The sequence below is a fragment of the Sapajus apella genome, unplaced genomic scaffold, assembly GCF_009761245.1.
Source record: "Sapajus apella isolate SASKATOON/1434 unplaced genomic scaffold, GSC_monkey_1.0 scaffold37, whole genome shotgun sequence".
Classification (NCBI taxonomy): Eukaryota; Metazoa; Chordata; class Mammalia; order Primates; family Cebidae; genus Sapajus; species Sapajus apella.
This window is the reverse complement of record NW_022436977.1, coordinates 21620246-21638092: the sequence shown is the minus strand read 5'-3', so window position 1 is coordinate 21638092 and position 17847 is coordinate 21620246. Positions and strand designations below refer to the sequence as shown.

Here is a 17847-nt window from a genome sequence, read left to right as displayed (position 1 = left end):
GCCGAGGGCTGATTCCCTCCCACAGTGCTCTTGGCACTGGGGCTCAGCCTCAAGAGCCCTGTTCCTTGCCTGGTACTGGACTTCCTGAAGCCCCTGCTGCAGGCTGAATTTGAAATGAGAGGCAGGCTTTTAGAAAGGCAGGAGGTGCAGAGCATTGCAATTAATATGACATTATTTTTACATATAAATTAGCATTTTAGAATGTGTGTAGAAAATTAATGTAGAGGAACATACACTATGCTGGTGATGGTGCTTGGAATGACATTCATGTATCCATTTTTGTCATGTTTCTTTGCAAAGCTTTTTAAACAATCATGTATTAACTTTCATCATTAAAAAGATGCATCATCAACAATACACACAGAGACAATAGCCATGGAGAGGGAGATGCATTACTGTTCATCAGCCCTGCTTCTGGCTGAGATGTTCAGGGAACAAGTTGTCCTTTATGTGACAGAATTGATGGTAGGATCAGTCATGAGGGGTAGTGAGGATGAAGTGAGACAGTAGAAAATGGGACCCCAGGGGAAAAGCAGTTTAATAAACCAAAATGCCAGGCATCATCACTGCTGTGGTGGCTTCCATGCCCTCCATCCTCACTCTCATGCTCAGTGGAATTCCTGGGTGAGGTGCCTGTAACTATCCTTCCCTTAGCTCTTTTTGTCCAAATCAGACACGATCAGCAAAGGACAGACCCCTCCATTCCCCATGGCTGCTTCTTAAGCAACCTGGGCTCACAACACACATCTTCCTCATGCCATTTAGTTAGAATTGGTCAGCAGTTCTAGGTGAAACTCATGTGCTCCCTGCTCCCTCCCTCCACAAGCTCAGGGCCAGGACCGGCCATGAGCAGGGCTGAGATTCACCTGTCCATAGTTCCAGGGACATGGGCGGATCCAGTTCTTGTTGCCTTGGTAGATGAAGCCGTAATCATTCATGACATACTCCTGCCTCTGGGGCTCACTGTCCAAGTAGACAGCATCCTCTAGGAACCAGAGTGGGAGAGCATGAAGCAGAAAAGTCGCCTTTCCCTTCCTGTCCCATTCTCATCCCCGCAGTCCCAGAGGAAACTGAGCTCTGGAGCAAGGACCCCTGGCGACACCAAGAGGGGCACAAAGTGGTGGGTCTTGGGGAGTCTACACTCCCAACACCAGCAACAGGCTCAAAATGAACATGAGGTGGAATAATAAAAATTTACCTTTAGTGGAATTTCTTGGTTTACAAAGCACATTTATATCTTACCCCCATTTTAAGGTTGAGGAAACAGGTTCAGAGTGATTAAGCAAATTGCCCAAATCACACATCAGTACAGAGCTGGAAATAGAACACAGCACACTGATTCCATATTCTGTACCTTTCTGCTATACTAATCTTGGTTGGAAAAGAGCAAACGAGACCTTAAGGGTTGACACTGACCTCATTATTCCATTTCATATACGTACAAAGACTTAGACGCTAAGCTGTTCTTCTGAGTGCTGTTGACGATATCGAAAAGCTGAAAATAATCTATATGCCCTGTTCTTGGGGAGTAGTTAAATAACTTCAGTACGTCTCCATGACAAAATCCCATGCTGGAGTGATGTAAGATGGAAAAATTGTGTACATGGACATGGAAATCTGTATGTGACATATGAAATCTAAACAGATTATGAACAATGTTTACAGCATTAATTTTTATATATATATTATATATTTGGTTTATATATGTAAAAATTTATATATATATTATATATATATACATACATATATATATATATACCTTCTGCCCATGTGAACAGAGGGTTTTGAAGTCAATTCAAAAATATCTTAACATTAGGTTGGTGCAAAAGTAATTGTGGTTTTTGCCATTGAAAGTAATGGGGCTTGTTGAAGGTGGAGGGTGAGAGGAAGGTAAGGATTGAAAACTACCTGTTGGGTGGTATGCTTATTACCTGGGTAACAAAATAATCAAACCAAACTTCTGTGACATGCAATTTATCTATGTAACAAACCTGTTCATGTACCCCTGAACCTAAAATAAAAGTTAAAAATTATCTTTTAAAGGTTAAGAACAAACCAACAAAAGGCCATGGGAACAGACATCCTCTTTGCAGGGTCCTGGAACTGTCTGGAAGCTCTGCCTGACCCTGAAGGGAAGGTGCACTCCTCAGAGGCAGCCTTGGACACAGCCTGCAGGAGGCTAGTGCAAGAGAACTAATTGCTGAGATGTAGTTTATTGGGGGTTTGGGACAGTGTGGTGAGAAGCTGCAGGTTCATGGTTGAGACCACAAGCCCCCTCCTCTCAACCAGGGCCAGCAGTGGCCTGAACTACAAGGTGAGGCTTCCCAGCCAATACCCTCTCATCCTGCAGCACCACAGGATACTTTAGCCCCCACCAACACCTAGGCCCAGAGTTGGGTCTTCCCAGAGTCTGGGCGTGGCACAACCTCAAGAGAGAAGGCTCCACTATGAATACTTTTCTACCCACTGCTCAGAAGGCCCCCAGAGAGAGAGAAAGATGAGACAGAGACAGACGGAAAACAGTCAACTGACTCTCCTTGATCCCATGGCAGGGTCTCTTCACCTGATGGCTGATAGATGAGCGTTCTAAGCCATTTGGGGACAGGGAAGTGGGAAGTGGTTAGGGGCAGTAGAACCCAAGCAGGGCTCTGGGTCCTGACGTGACCCAAGAGGCCCCTTTGAAATAAGGTTGTGGGAGAAGGTAGAAAGAGAGGGAAGACAGGAACAGGATCGACCCCTAAGTCAGAAGCCAGACTTGGGAGTCTGGCCTGTGTTCAAAGGCACAGCAGACCCACTCTACTCCTGACCCCTTCTGCCCAAATTGTGTCTTTGTGTCTGCCTATGCATCTGGCCCTATCGCCAACTAGATTTAGAGATCAGGGCTTGTGGGACAGGTAGTGTGAGATATTTACTGTGGCTTTGTTTATAGAAGGAAAAAAAACTGGAAACAGCCAGAATGCCCATAGAGAACTAGTTAAAAATATTGGGTGGATCCAAACAGTCAAATTATTGTAGTTGTTAACAAGAATGCTCTGAGCCAGGCCCGGTGGCTCACGCCTGTAATCCCAGCACTTTGGGAGGCTGAGGTGGGAAGATCACGAGGGCAAAAGATTGAGACCATCCTGGCCAACATGGTGAAACCCTGTCTTTATTAAAAAATACAAAAATTAGCTGGGCATGGTGGCGTGCGCCTGTAGCCTCAGCTACTCGGGAGGCTGAGGCAGGAGAATTGCTTGAACCTGGGAGGCGGAGGTTGCAGTGAGCCGAGATGGCGCCACTGCACTCCAGCCTGGTGCCTGGCAACAGAGGGAGACTCTGTCTCAAAAAAAAAATAAAAGAAGAATGCTCCGATAGGAAAATGTGTCCACAGTTGAATTGTTAAATAAAGAAAAAAGCTGAAGAATGGTATGTACTATATAATCTCACTTGTGGTATGTATTGTAGAATCACACACGTGCACACACATACACAGAGAGCCATATATATTTGATTAAACATAGAACACTTTTATAAAACTATAAAACAAGAAAATGTTAAAGGTGAATGGAATCTGGAAAAATAGAACTGCTGTTGAATGGAACTTAGAGATTGGGAGGCTTTACTTTTTAACTTTATACTTTTTCTTTTCTTTAACTGTTTGCTTCGTTCCATAAATAATGCAATGCATTCACTACTTTTATAATGAAAAAATTCTACTTAACTTAGCAATATATGATGAAGGTAAAGGTTATTCACAATCAAACTTAATTGTAACAGTTTTTCTGGTTAAGCAAAGATGATTCGGCTTATAATTTGAAAATTTTAAATAAGCAAATGAATAGCAAGGTTTCCTGCCCTAATTGTTGGTAGTTGGGGTGAATGCTGACTGCAGGGAATTGGGGAGGCTCTGGGTGGCCTGGGAGAGGGGTCTAGAAACCCTTGAGCCTGTCTCTGGTAGCACTGACAGAAGAGAGATGAGGGCACCACATGGGCACCCTGCCTTACCTGGGCACCAGGGATTGAAGAGCAGGATGAACTCTCCCAGCTGGTAGGCCGTCACAGACCCCTGGAAGGAGTCGACGTGTATTTTCAAGAGGTACCGACCCACGGCCGCTGTGGGAGGAGCACACAAGCTCACCTCTGTGGAGGTGTCCCCATTGGTCTCCAGCCAGGCGATCCAGGGGCTGGGGCTGCCATGGCTTGCCAGGCTGAACACAGCCCGAGTCCCTAAAGCCAGGTCTGGCAGCGGTCCTGGAGGAAAGGAGAGCTGAGGCCCTCTATGGCAACCTCCACAACCCCGAAAATCCCCTCCCACACACAGCCCCTGTGAGCCAACTGGGGTTCTTACCAGTCTCAACCACGAAGATGATGTTGTCCCGGCCTGGCTGAAAGCCCCGGTTCCTGAAGTACAGGGTGAGGTTGAAGGCCTGGCCCCGGCGAACAAGGAGATGGTCAACAGTGATCTCCTCCGTGTGGTGCTGCACATTATTTCTGGAGCTCTGGAGGTCTGTGAGGGCCACTTCTAGTCCTGCAACGAGGCAACCAGAGGCAGACAAAAGAGTGAGGTTGTGGAGCCAGTCATATCTACCACTTACTAGTTCTGCAATCTTGAGAAATTCACTAAGTCTGAGCCTCAGTTTCCACATCAGTAAAATAAGAGTCCATAAGATCAGTCTGCCATCTTATGCCTAACTGCCTCATCAGTTAGGATGAGGATTTCATGAGGCTCTATGCATGCATGTTCCTCTTTCTTCCTTCCTTTCCTATCTCTCTGACCCTCTATCTTCTCCCTTAACACCCTCCTGGAGGGGCATGGTTTTCTGCCTCTGTCCAAGTCCTGTAGACCTGGCAAGTTTCATTGCTTCCTTCAGCCTAGCATGGCTTCAGATTAACACCAGCATCCAATTTCTTGGACTCAAGTTAAGAGTCTCACTTGCCCCTCTACTAGCCTCCAGGTCTGGGAAGCAACTCTCTGGTTTAGATGCCCTGGGGTTAACTTTCCCTGGGCTAGCTGCTCTTCTTTGAACCATCTGCTCTCTCTCTGATCACCATAGGCCATGCGCCCAATGCCCTAGGAGCTTGGATGCTGATGACAGTTAAAGAAATTTTCATTCCCAGCCTTTTGGAGCCTCTGCTAAAACACAGACTGACCTCACTAGTCTCCAAGTGTGCCTCTGCCAGAAGGGGTCTATTTTTGACTTCTCCATGTTTGACCATGGTTCTGCCATGGTCCCAGTCACCTGGTGAGCTCACAGACTTTAAATCACAATTGGCTCACGCATCTCCTCAGCCTATGCCCATTCACATGTCACTAACTCTCTTCACACCTTCCATTAAAACATCGTTGGTGTCTATCCATCGTTTTTCACATTCACATAATTCCAGTGTTTGCTCCTCATACCTAGTGACCATAATAGCCTCCATGAGGTCTCCTGCCTCCTGTCTCTCTCGCTATCTCCCACCCTTTAATGGATTATCAGATTACCTTTCTTCAAAACAATTGAATCATGCCATTATTTTGCTTTACAAGTTCTGAGATCTCCTACATTCTACCATATAAAAGGCACATGCCTTAACTTGACACAATTCCTTCTACTTGGCCTTAGCTTATTCTTGCATTCTCACTTCTCAGCATTGCCCCTCTCCTGTAGCCAATCTATCCCCAAGCAAATGCCTGTGTTTGTATTTGCTGTTAAAGCCCCACCTCAGAATGGCCCCTCACTCTAGCCAGATTCCACCTGTCCTCCAATACCCACCTGCTCCATGAAGCCCACCGCAATTGGCCCACCCTTCTTTCAATCACCTACTGACTGATCTATACACTTAACTGAATTGTTCATGGAGAATTTTAACTGCTTAATTGACAATTTACAAGCCGTGCTCATTTGTTCATTTATATCAACAAACTTGCTAGTGTAAGGATTAGGATAAGGTGTTCAGATGTTTTTCTTAGTTACTTTTTTATTTGTCTGTCTTTTGCCTCTAGATGTAAGCCAAAAAGTACAGAGACCTAGCTGCTTTGTCTTGGTTGTATTTAGACTTTTTAAAAGTGAACCCACACATTCAACAGAATCCAACATTCTTTCATGATAAAAATACTTAACAAACTAAGAATAGAAGGGGACTTTCTCAACCTGATAGAGCATTTCTGTGAAAAATCCACAGCCAATACCATACTTAATAGTAAAAGACTGGATGCTTTCTTGCTATGATAAGGAAAAAGACAAGAATGTCTGCTGCTGTCACATCTGTTTAACATTCTACTAGAGGTTCTAGCTAGGGCTATTAGGCAAAAAGAAGAAAGAAAGAAAGAAAGAGAAAGAGAGAAAGAGAGAGAGAAAGAAAGAAAGAAAAAGAAAGAAAAGGAAGGAAGGAAGGGAAAGAGAGAGAGAAAGAAAGAAAGGAAAGTAAGAAAGAAAGAAAGAAAAGAAAAGAAAGAAAGAAAAAAGAAAAGAAAGAAAGAAGAAAGAAAGAAAGAAGAAAGAAAGAAAGATAGAGAAAGAAAGAAGAAAGGAGGGGAGAAAGAGACAAAGAGAGAGAGACAGAGGGAAAGAGAAAGAGAGAAAGAGCGAAAGAAAGAAAAAATAATTCAAAGACATACAGATTGGAAAGAAGTAAAATTGTTTCTATTTAGATGTGACATAATCTTGTATATGGAAAATCCTAAGGAACCCACCAAAAAATAGAATTATAAATGAATTGAGCAAGGTTGCAGGACAACAATATCAATATACAAAAACCAGTTGTATTTTTATACATTTGCAAAGAGCAATCTGAAAATAAAATTCAGAAAATTTAGTAAATTTAATGAAAGAAGTGCAAAACCTATACCAAAAAGCACCATTGAAAGAAATTAAAGAAGATCTAAATAAATGAAAAGACATTCTATGTTGATGGATTGGAAGGCAATATCATTAAGATAACAAGTTTTTCTACAGATTCAACAAAATCCCAACAGCCATTTTGTAGAAATTGACAAGTGGATCCTAAAATTCATATGGAAATACAAGGGATCTATACTAGCCAAACAATATTGAAAGGTAAAAACAAAATTAGAAGAGTGGCACTTCTTGATCAAGGTAATGTGGTATAAGGATAGACATATAGATCAGTGGAATAGAACTGAGAGTCTAGCAATAAACTCACATTTATAATCACTTGATCTTTGACAAGGGTGCCAAGACAATTCAATGGGGGAGAGAATGCTCTTTTCAAAAAGTGATGCTGGGACAACTGGATTTCCACATGCAAAAGAATGGAGTTGGATGCATAACTCACACCATTTATTAAAAATTAACTCAAAATGGATCAAAGACCTAAACATAAAAGCTAAAGCTATGAAACTCCTAGAAGAAAACATAGAGGTAAGTCTTCATGATCTTAGACTAGGCAATGGTTTCTTAGATATGAAAACAGAAGTACAAGCAGTGAGAGAAAAACCAAATGAATTGGACCTCATCAAAATCAATAACTTTTTGGCTTCAAGAACATCATCAAGATAGTGAAAAGAAAACACACAGAATGTTAGGAAATATTTGTAAATCATATATCTAGTAAGGGACTCATATCCAGAATACTTTTTAAAAATTAATATAACTTTACAATAAAAAAGACAACTCAAATTTAAAATGGGCAACTGACTTGAATACACATTTCTCCAAAGGCGATATGCAAAAGGCTAATAAGTACACGAAAAGATGCTCAACACAGTTAGACATTAGGGAAATACACATGAGATACCATCTTGCCTCTACTAGGATGACTATAATAACAAGTGTTAGTGGGAATGCAGAGAAATTGGATCCTCATATATTGCTGATGGGACTGTAAAATGGTACAACACTTTGGAAAACAGTCTGGTAGTTCCTCAAGACATTCAACATAGAGTTACCATGTGACCTAACAATATCCCCAGGTATGTATAGCCAAGATAAATGAAAACATGTTCACACAATACGTGAATAATGATAGCAGTTGTATTCATAATAGCCAAAAAGTAGAAACAACACAGTTGTCCATCAACTGAAGAACAGTTAAACAAAATAATATATCATACAAAGGAATATCATCTGACTGTAAAAAATGCTGAACATACTACATATGGATGAACCTTGAAAACATTATGGTAAGTGAAAGAAGTCAGACATAAAAGAACACATGTTAAATGATTATATTTATACAAAATGTCCAGACTAGGCAAATTCATAGAGACAGAAAGTAGATTAGGGTTTGCTAGGGCCTAAAGAAAGGTGGAATGGGATGTGACTGCCAATGCATATGGGATTTTTTTTTTGAGGTAATGAAATGTTCCAGAACTAGATAGTGGCAATGCTTGTAGAACATTGTGAGTATATGAAAAACCACTGAATTGTGGACTTTGTAAGGGTGACTTGATGGTATATGAAAAATGTCTCAATAAAGTTGTTATAAACAAATATGAACCAAATCAACATTGACAAAATACCCTAATAAGTATTAAGCTTTATCTTAAATCTTTTTGAGTGATTTTGATTACTTTAACACACATCTTTTTCATAAACTAGTTTATTATTATTATAAAAGAAATTCAGCATAATGATCAGCATATTGTAGGTACTCTGAAAGGTCTGCTAAGTTGAATAGAATTCTCTTTTGCAAAATCACCCTGTACTTATTTCAGATTTCAGATTTAAGCAACATCTTATTGAGGGCCTGTCTACTATGTGGCAGGCACTGTGTCAGGTACTCTAGAACAGTTATCTCATTTAATCTTCATCACATCCTGGGAGGGACAAAATGCCATGTCATCTGGACATGGAGATGAGAAAACCAAGGTTCCAGTTGGTTAAATGTCTTGCCTGAGGTTAAACCAAGATTCCTGACCACAATCCAGTGCTCTTCCCATCACCCAATAGCTGCTGCCCACCATTGGCTTTCACTCATGTTCAGAAAACTACCCAGGCCCACTGCCAGCTGAGAAAGCACTTGGCTTTTTCCTAATAGTGGAAAAAGAAGCTCACCCCTTTTGGAGACCTATTGATTAGACAGCACTAACCGGCTGCAGTTCAGGTTGGGCACATGATGCAGGCTACCCAGCAGGCATGGCAGCATCTGCCTGTCAGCAAGAGCTGGGGCAGAATTTCATCCTCTAGAGACATCCTGGACCATGTTAATCTCTGTCTAAGACAGGGATGACTCTTCAGCTCAGGCACCATCTATTGATATAGGGGGTTCATTGACTACTGCGCGTATTGTTCTCCTTGAAGTGAGAGGAGAATGGGGTGAAATGATCAGGAAATAAACAGGAGACTGTAGAAAGAACTTTTAAAGTAAGTGATCTTAGTAGTTATCCTAGAGAGACATTCCCACATGAGCACCCAGAGGCATGGATAAGAATGTTCCTTGCAATATTGCTTGTGTAACTGGAAAATAGAAAACAACCTAAATGCCCATCAGTAGGGGACTGGATTAGAAATTACTTTCACTGATACTGTGGAAAATATTGAGGTAGATCTATAGGTACTAACTGGCATGGACAGAGCTCCCAGACATACAGTCGAGTGAAAAAAAACAAGTTGTAGAAATATACGTACAATATAATGATACTATGGCTATACCAGAAAAAACCCACACAAGATAATCCTGTGTATTACATTGAGTAAATACATGCTTGAATGTAAATGTGCAGACAAAAGACGGGTAACAATGCTTACTCTGGAGATGAGGCTGCCACTGGAGATGGCAGGCTGAAAGCTATAGCATAATCTATAATTTTGTCCAATTATTGATTTACTTTACTTCAACTATGTATTCATACATTTCTTGTGCAATTAAAAGTTATGAAAATTTTAAAACAAAAATTTAAACACAAAAAGTAATAGTTTACATTTATAGAGCAAGTTGAAAGCTTATTCCTCTAAATGATTTCAACTAGCGATTTAATCTTCATAGCAGCTCTCTCCAGAGAGGGGGATGATATAGAGAGAAGGTTGGTGATGGGAAGATTAGCTAAGACGAGTTACAGACCCTCTGAAATGGAGAAAGAAGAGAAGATATGAAGATTCAGAGAACTTCAGAGCTGGAAAGACGATTTCAAGATTGCCTGGTCCAATCCAATGCAAGGGGTTGGAAACTAGAGGTGAAGTGACTTGTCCAATGTCAAAGGGTCAGCTAGTGGCAGAGATGGACAGAAACCCTGACCCCCTCATCCCTGGCCTTGCCTTGGCCCACCTGGCTGTGGAGGCAGGCATGTTACCATGCAGCTGTGTGGTTGTGTTTACCTGTCAGCCTCCACACTGTCTCCTGGTTCTCAGGCCACCAATAAATTCAGAGGTTTCTGGGGTTCTTGCTTTTACTGCCTCCATTCCGCATTTACTTCTTTATTTCTCATAACCCACCTTCCACCCCTTGACTTCCTACAGTCTCTCTCTGTCTTCCTTGTTCCTGAACTTCAGCAGCCACAGGGGCTTTCCCTACCTTGGGCCATGGTGGCTGCCTCCGGTTCCTGGGATGCTCCCCACAGAACAGCTGGGTGGTCTGGAGCTTCAGAAAACTGGTGCCAGAGTGTCTACTTCCTCTTCCATTGGGAGACTCCAGGAGAACCAAAGGCGGGGTTGGGCTGCCGCACTGCCACCTGATTACCTGATTACCAAGCAGTTCACAACTGGTTTGCTCACTTGCTCTCGGGTTTTTCTTGGCAGTGTTGCTGGCTTGAGAGGAGGTGTGGAGGCTATGAACTGTCATAGCCTGGTGCCATGTGGGCCTTTGATAGCTCTTGAGCAACAGGGCATTCTGTGGCAGGTGTTGTGCTGTGGTGGAGAAGCCAGGAGGGACAAGTGAACTGATGGGGCCTCCAGGGGGCTGCTGGGGGCTGCTGGAGAGAGCATCAGGGTCAACACCCTGCTCACAGCTTAAAGCACCTCAGCAAGCTGAGAACCCTGCTAGGTAACCAAGGCCTCTCTTTTATCCTGAAGAGTCACTTCCTGAACATTAAATGCAAACAGAACCCACTCTGTCTGGATCTCCTTTGGTCTGATTTCACCATATTTAGCTTTGGCAGTGGCATTGTCTTGCGTGAGACCTGGCTGGTGCAGGACAAATCACAAATAAAAGCAGTAGAGGAAGAAAAACTGGGAAGATTTGTGGCGGAGGTTTGGAAATAGGTGAGAGGGTGGGAATGCCAGTGAACAAGGACCTTGATCCTAGTAAGAAAGGCACAAGCCCTTGCAGTGTGCCCTTGTGGAGAGAAAAGGGCAGGTGGAAGAAGAGAAAGGGAAGGAGGGGGAAGGGCTCTGACTGTGGAGAAAATGCCCACTGTGTCTTTCACTGTTGCAGCCACTTCTCCCTGCATCCCCTCCTTTCTTGTTTCTTTTCTCTTGGGAACCTCATTCACCAGCATTGTCCTCCCTCCTGTATTTTCAGTTCTCTCTCTCCCCACTCAGCTTTTTTTTTTTTTTTTGGTAACTATGCAATTATTTTTATTTTTAATGTCCTCAATTTTATTGAGTCCCTCCTGGACTCAATTTTATAGATTCTTGATTAGTTGGTGAGACCAATAGGGATAGTTTCTCTTATCTAATTTGGTTTCTGGGAAAGCTTTGTTCAAGTTCTCCGTGGTCACCTGATCAAATAGAATTAAGTTCCTCACCTTCTCCAGCTGTTTCTTATATTGTCCAATCCTGGCCTTTGAGAGAGACACTCATGCAGCACAAGTTTTCACATCTTTTTCTTCAGCATCCACCTGGACTGTATATTTATCCTCTGGTGCAGGAAACTTCAGGGCATTAAGCTTCTCAAGGTCATCCACCAAGCCTGCCTTGGCCACATTGGCCTTGTAGTAAGCGCAGCCAATAACTGGTAGATTCTTAGGTAAAGTAGCCAACCTGGAGGTGAGGGTTTCATTCCAGGATTTCAGGGAATTAGCAATGGCCTTTTGGTTCCGGGGTATGATCTCCGCAAAAGCTACCCAGTCAATGTTTTTTAGAGGAAGTTTTTGCCCACACACCTTGGGATCCTTCACCGACCCTGGCGGCCCATGGTCCACAACCCACTCAGCTCTTATAGGGTAGATGTGCACAAATGCAGTTCACTATTTTAACACAGCACATCCACCTTCAACCCTCATCCCCAGCTTCCCCGGCAGCCCCTGCCCTTTCTCTCAATTCCACTTCTTGGCCAAGCTCTTTGCACACTGCTTTGCCTCCCACCACCCCTCAAACGCTGTAGCCTGCCTTCTGTCCCACGGCTGCCTCGAAGCCATGCTCACCTCCAGGCTCTGAGAGCTGAGAGCTGGGCGCTGGGCGACTTTCCTGCTCTTATCCTGCAAGGCCTCCAGCAGCCCTGCCGGTACTGACCACCCCTCCTGGGTTTAGGTGACTTCTCTCTCTCAGTGGTCCGCCTACCTCCCCATCCACACTATTCTCTTCCTCTCAGTCCCCATCACAGGCTCTCCCTCCTTGAACTGGTGCCTCCCAGGGATGTGTCCACATCTCGTCTCTTCTCACTCCACTGGCTCCCATGTGACACTGTGGATTCCCAGAGCTGTGTACTGCAGGCACCTTCTGCTGGACAGCTCCTCTGGGGGAACCTCATACCTCACAGCTGTGGAGCCCAGATGGAACTCCTCCCCTCTCTCCTTCCTCTCAAAATACCTGCCCTTCCTCTTGCACGTCTGGTCTTGGTGAGTGAAGACACTGTGCATCCATCACTTCAGAGGACACCTGCGTGCCACCTCGTACTTCTCTATCTTCCTGACCTCACTTTAGCCCATCAGTCCAGCCCAAATCCTGAGGCTGTCCTGAAACTGTGCCCCTTGCTCTGCCTTCATTGAAGCCCCCCGCTTACCTGGACAACTCCTAACCAGTTTCCATTCACTCTTTCTCCAAATGGGTCACCAGTGATTTTTCTGAAGTACCAATTCCATCAGGTTGCTTCCCTGCTAATGATCCCACAATGGATAAAGTCCAGACTTCTCAGCATCACCCTCAAAGCCTTTGAGGGTCTTCCCCTCCCTACCTGGAAGCCAGGCAGGCCAACCCCCTCTCTCCCACACCTCCCTCTCTCTTGCATGTATCAGTCTCTCTCTTTCTAAAACGCCCTCTTCTCACTTGTCTGCTTTCTCCACTACCCAGGCTCCAGCATCACTCCTCCAGGAAGTCTTCCTGACACCCTTCCTCTACCACACCAGTATTCTAATCAGCAGCTCCTTCTTCTGCATTCCCTGTTAGCCAACTCATGCCTCGACATTATAAATACTTGCCTGTCTTTCCCCCAGTCCCCCTGGAGGGCATGGGCTGTGTCCTATTAACAGTGTTTCCAGGGCTTAATAATGACAGTGGCTAATAGTAGTAGAATGGTAGTAACAGAATAGAATAGTAGTAGAACGACTAATACGGCCAGCGGTAGTTTTTAACCACAGACACTATTTTGAGGTATTTATGTGTATGACCCCACTTGGTCTTACAACATCCCTATAGTTAGTTAGTGTTATTGTTCCTACATTACGGATGAGGAAATCCAGGCTTAAAGACATTAAATAGATCATTCACAAAGAACTGGTAGAGCCAGATTCTGAATGCAGCCATCAGACTCCAGAGCCTGGGCGCTTCATAAGTGTTTACTGGAATGTCTCGAACATAGTTGGTTTTCCAGTTCGTATTTCTTGCCTGATAGAGTGAATGGATTAAAAGATGGCCCCTACTTAAACAAATGGATGAATGCCTGAACCCACTGCCACGTGCTGAGATGGGTTAACTGTGGAGGAGGAAGGGGCATAGGCAGGAGACCATAAGTATGAGGGGGAACAGGAAGGTAAGCACAGCTAGGGTAACTCTGGTGGCCAAAGGAGAAAGTGCCCAATGACCAGAGAGACAACAGCCTGTTTTGTGGTGCCCTGGAGTCAGCCTGAACAAGCTGGGAACAGTTGGGAGAGTTTTGGAGCAATCAGGCAGTCACTCTAAGTGAAGTCCCTTAAGTTGTGCCTGTCTGAGTGGCTGGAACTCTGGGTAGCTCTGCCCACCCCCTAAGCTTGAGGAGAGGGCAGAGAATTCACACTCACCTTGGAGGGCCTGGGTCTCCCCCAAAGGAGCCGGCATGGCCAAGAGCACTTAGAGAAGGCTTGTTTAAGGTAGCCACTGGACAGGAGAGAGGAGGTGGAAGCACCACAGGGGCACAAAGCCCATTCACATGGTCAGGAAAACCCCGGCCAGCTCCTTTGCCTCGACCCTGGGACTGAATAAGACCTGGGCTCTGGGCCTAGGAAGTTGATTTGTAGGTTCAGCCCCTCATTCGATTCCTGTGAGCCATTAGTCAGAGGGTATGTGGGTGAGGGTGCTGGGGAGGGGGAGACAGCTCTGATAGAGCAGATTGTCCCTCGGCCCAGGGGAGGGGACAGGGAGAGACAGGGAGGCTAAGCAGAGTTGATGAGCACCTTCCTGTCTGGACAGAAGCAGGGCTGTGCCCACAGGGGAGGGACACCTGAACAGAGAAGTGAGGACACACCCGCCATCTGCATGGGGCAGGCCAGCGCTAACTAGGTGGGAGTGGGGAACCTCCAGGACTTCCTTTTTTTCTTTAATGTTACAGATGGGGTCTGACCTTTCTAAGACCCAGAGAGACTTGGGTGCCGATTCTGACCCTGCCATAAATTTCCACTGTGCCCCTGAGCAGATGACAGTTTCTTTGCCTGCAGAATCAGAGCCCATGACTGGCTGGATGCCCAGGGCTGAGGGAGGGTGAGAAGGTGCCCCAGAGATGATTGCACAGTGAAGCCACAGCTGGCAGACACTAGTGGCTTCCTCTTTCCCCTTCCTTTCCCACCCCCCCCACCCCTAGAAACAGACAGTTGCCCTGGAGAAGGGATTAAACTGGTACAGGGCCTCCACGAGTGCGCTTCACAATTTACAAAGTACTTCAATTAAAAAAAATTTATTTTTTTTACTTTCATTTCAGGTTTGGGGGTGCAAATTTGGAGCAATTGCTCCAAATCTACACGTGCAGATTTGTTACATAGTAAACTCTTGTCATGGGGGTTTGTTATACTGATTATTTCATCACTGAATGCTAAGCCTAGTACCCAATAGTTCTTTTTTCTGCTCCTCTCTCTTCTCCCACCCTCCAGCCTCAAGTAGACTCCAGTGTCTGTTGCTTCCTTATGTTCATAAGTTCTCATTATTTATCTCCCACTTTTAAGTGAGAACATGAGATATTTGGCTTTCTGTTCCTGTATTAGTTTGCTAAAGATAATGGCCTCCAGCTCCAACCATGTTCCTGCAAAAGACATGAATTCATTCTTTTTTTAATGGCTGCATAGTATTCCATGGTGTATATGTACCAGATTTTCTTTATCCAATCTGTCATTTATGGGCATTTAGGTTGATTCCATGTCTTTGCTATTGTGAATAGTGCTGCAATGAATATTTGCATGCATGCATGTTTATAATAGAATGATTTATATTCCTCTGGATACATACCCAGTAATAGGATTGCTGGGTCAAATGGTAGTTCTGTTTTGAGCTCTTTGAGGAATCACCATACTGCTTTCCACAATGGTTGAACTAATTTACACTTGCACTAACAGTGCATATATGTTCCCTTTTCTCGGTAGCCTCACCAGCATCTGTTGTTTATTGACTTTTTAGTAATAGCCATTCTGACTGGTGTAAGATGGTGTCTCATTGGGGTTTTGATTTGTATTTTTCTAATGATCAGTGATATTGAGCTTTTATTCATATGTTTGCTGACCACATGTATATCTTCTTTTGAAAACTGTCTGTTCATGTCCTTTGCCTACTTTTTAATGGAGTTGTTTTTCTCCTGTAAATTTGTTTAAGTTCCTTATAGAGATTGGATATTAGGCCTTTGTTAGATGCATAGTTTGTAAATATTTTCTCCCATTCTTTAGGTTGTCTGTTTATTCTATTGATAATTTCTTTTGCTGTGCAGAAGCATTTAAGTTTAATTAGATCCCATTTGTCAATGTTTGCTTTTGTTGTGATTGCTTTCAACATCTTCATCATGAAATATTTTTCTTTAATGTTACAGATGGGGTCTGACCATCATGCCTGGCTAATTTTTTGGTATTTTTTAGTAGAGATGGGGGTTTCACTATGTTGGCCAGGCTGGTCTCAAACTTCTGACCTCAGGTGATCAGACTGCCTTGGCCTCCCAAAGTGCTGGGATTACAGGTGTGAGCCACTGAGCCCAGCCCAGAGTATAATAATTTTTAAAGCCAATTTTTACTTGAGGACAGGAAAAATAATTTGAAAGTTGGGTTGGAAAAGCAGAAACGACCAACATTCACATCCCCCTGGGAGGCCTTTCAGAGGCCAGTAGGAGCCTGCCCACTGTTCCTCTCCAGTGACACACCAGGGACAGGAAAGGAGGGCCATGACTAAACATGAGGACCCAGCGCTTGGCAGACAGGCGAGGTTTCACATTCCTGCAAGGGCAGCTCAGGTGGCCCTCTCCTGATGGCAGGGAGCTGCCTGGAACACAGCATGACAGGGCACCACAGAAATGCTCCATGGAACCTCATAGGGATGGGTGCAGCTGACACATGGGGTGGAGTGAGGATGTGCAGGCCTCCTACCCTTCCCGACCCAAGCAGCTGTGTGCAGACAGGGCTGGGGGCCACCCAAGAGAGAAAATAGAAGGGAGAAGTAGGACTCAGAGCAAACAAACAAATAAAAACTGCAGGGAGGAGAAGGAGGGAGAAAAGGGGGAGGGAGCGGAGAAAGAGGGAGGAAAAGGGAGAAGAGGAGGAAGAAGAGGAAGAGAAAGAGGGAGAGGAGGAGGAGAAGGGAAGGTAAGACGGAGAGGAGTCAAATGAAACCGCAGAGCTTCGGGCCAGTGAGGACTGAGCGAAGGCCAGGCGCCCGTGCCTGCAGACAACAGGAAGATGTTCTCCTTTCCTGTGTTTCTGAATTTTCTAAATTATCTATGATGGAGAGGTATCCATTTGTAATGCTGACTTTTCAACAACATAATAAAAGGGGAAAAAAAGAATTTGAATGGTGTGCCCAGTCACTAGAGTCCCAAGGCTGAAAGCCAAAATGACTTCTTGAGAAATGTTAGCAAAGATTTTCTCTGGGATAGAGAAGCTACTCGTGATTTTTCTTTAGATTTTGTTTTGTTTTGTTTTGTTTTTTTCCACTTTCCAAATTATCTAAAATTAGCAGGAATAATTTTGGAACCACCAGAGAAAGAAATACCAAAAAGTGGCTCCCTCTGTCCTTAAAATAACAAAAACAAAAGACACAAAGGAGGCTGGGCGAAGTGGCTCACGCATGTAATCCCAGCACTTTGGGAGGCTGCGGTGGGCAGATCACCTGAGGTCAGGAGTTCAAGACCAGCCTGGCCAACATGGTGAAACCCCTGTCTCTACTAAAAATACAAAAAAATTAGCCAGGCATGATGGTGTGTGCCTGTAATCCCAGCTACTCAGGAGGTTGAGGCAGGAGAATTGCTTGAACCCAGGAGGTGGAGGTTGCAGTGAGCTGAGATTTTGCCATTGCACTCCAGCCTGGGCGACAGAAGGGAAACTCGGTCTCAAAATACACACAGACACACACACACACACACACATACACACACACACACACACGAAGAGAGGCTGAGAGTTGGGACGATGGAGAAGAATGCACACACATACACACACACACAGAGGAAGAGAGGCTGAGAGTTGGGACAATGGAGAAGAATGCAAGATGAGGGTGAAGGCAGGAAGGCAGGGACCAGGGAGAGCAGGCGAGCCATTGCTAGACAGCAGCCAGCTATGCAGTGCTTCCCAGTCATCCTGTCTGTCAATGAACCCATGTAGAAAGGTGGCTGCCTGTGCCTCCTTGGATGCTCTAGGTTGGGGCAGAGCAGTCCTGCTGGGCAGCTTCTGGC

General features: G+C 44.5%; 1 protein-coding gene and 1 pseudogene across 1 annotated transcript in view; both read right to left on the bottom strand.

Annotated features, from left to right (window-relative positions):
* TGM5 (transglutaminase 5) overlaps positions 1–10757 on the bottom strand; it is a 32792-nt gene extending 22035 nt beyond the window's left edge. The window contains exons 1-4 of the mRNA XM_032297716.1: positions 10435–10757; positions 4328–4507; positions 3985–4230; positions 867–985 (exon numbers count right to left, since the gene is read on the bottom strand). Of these exons, the coding sequence (XP_032153607.1) occupies positions 867–985; positions 3985–4230; positions 4328–4507; positions 10435–10444 (555 nt within the window). The 5' untranslated portion in view covers positions 10445–10757. The remainder of the gene's footprint in view (positions 1–866; positions 986–3984; positions 4231–4327; positions 4508–10434) is intronic.
* Positions 10758–11482: 725 nt separating this feature from the next.
* On the bottom strand, positions 11483–14051 carry LOC116564598 (annotated as a pseudogene).
* Between the last annotated feature and the right edge of the window lie 3796 nt (positions 14052–17847).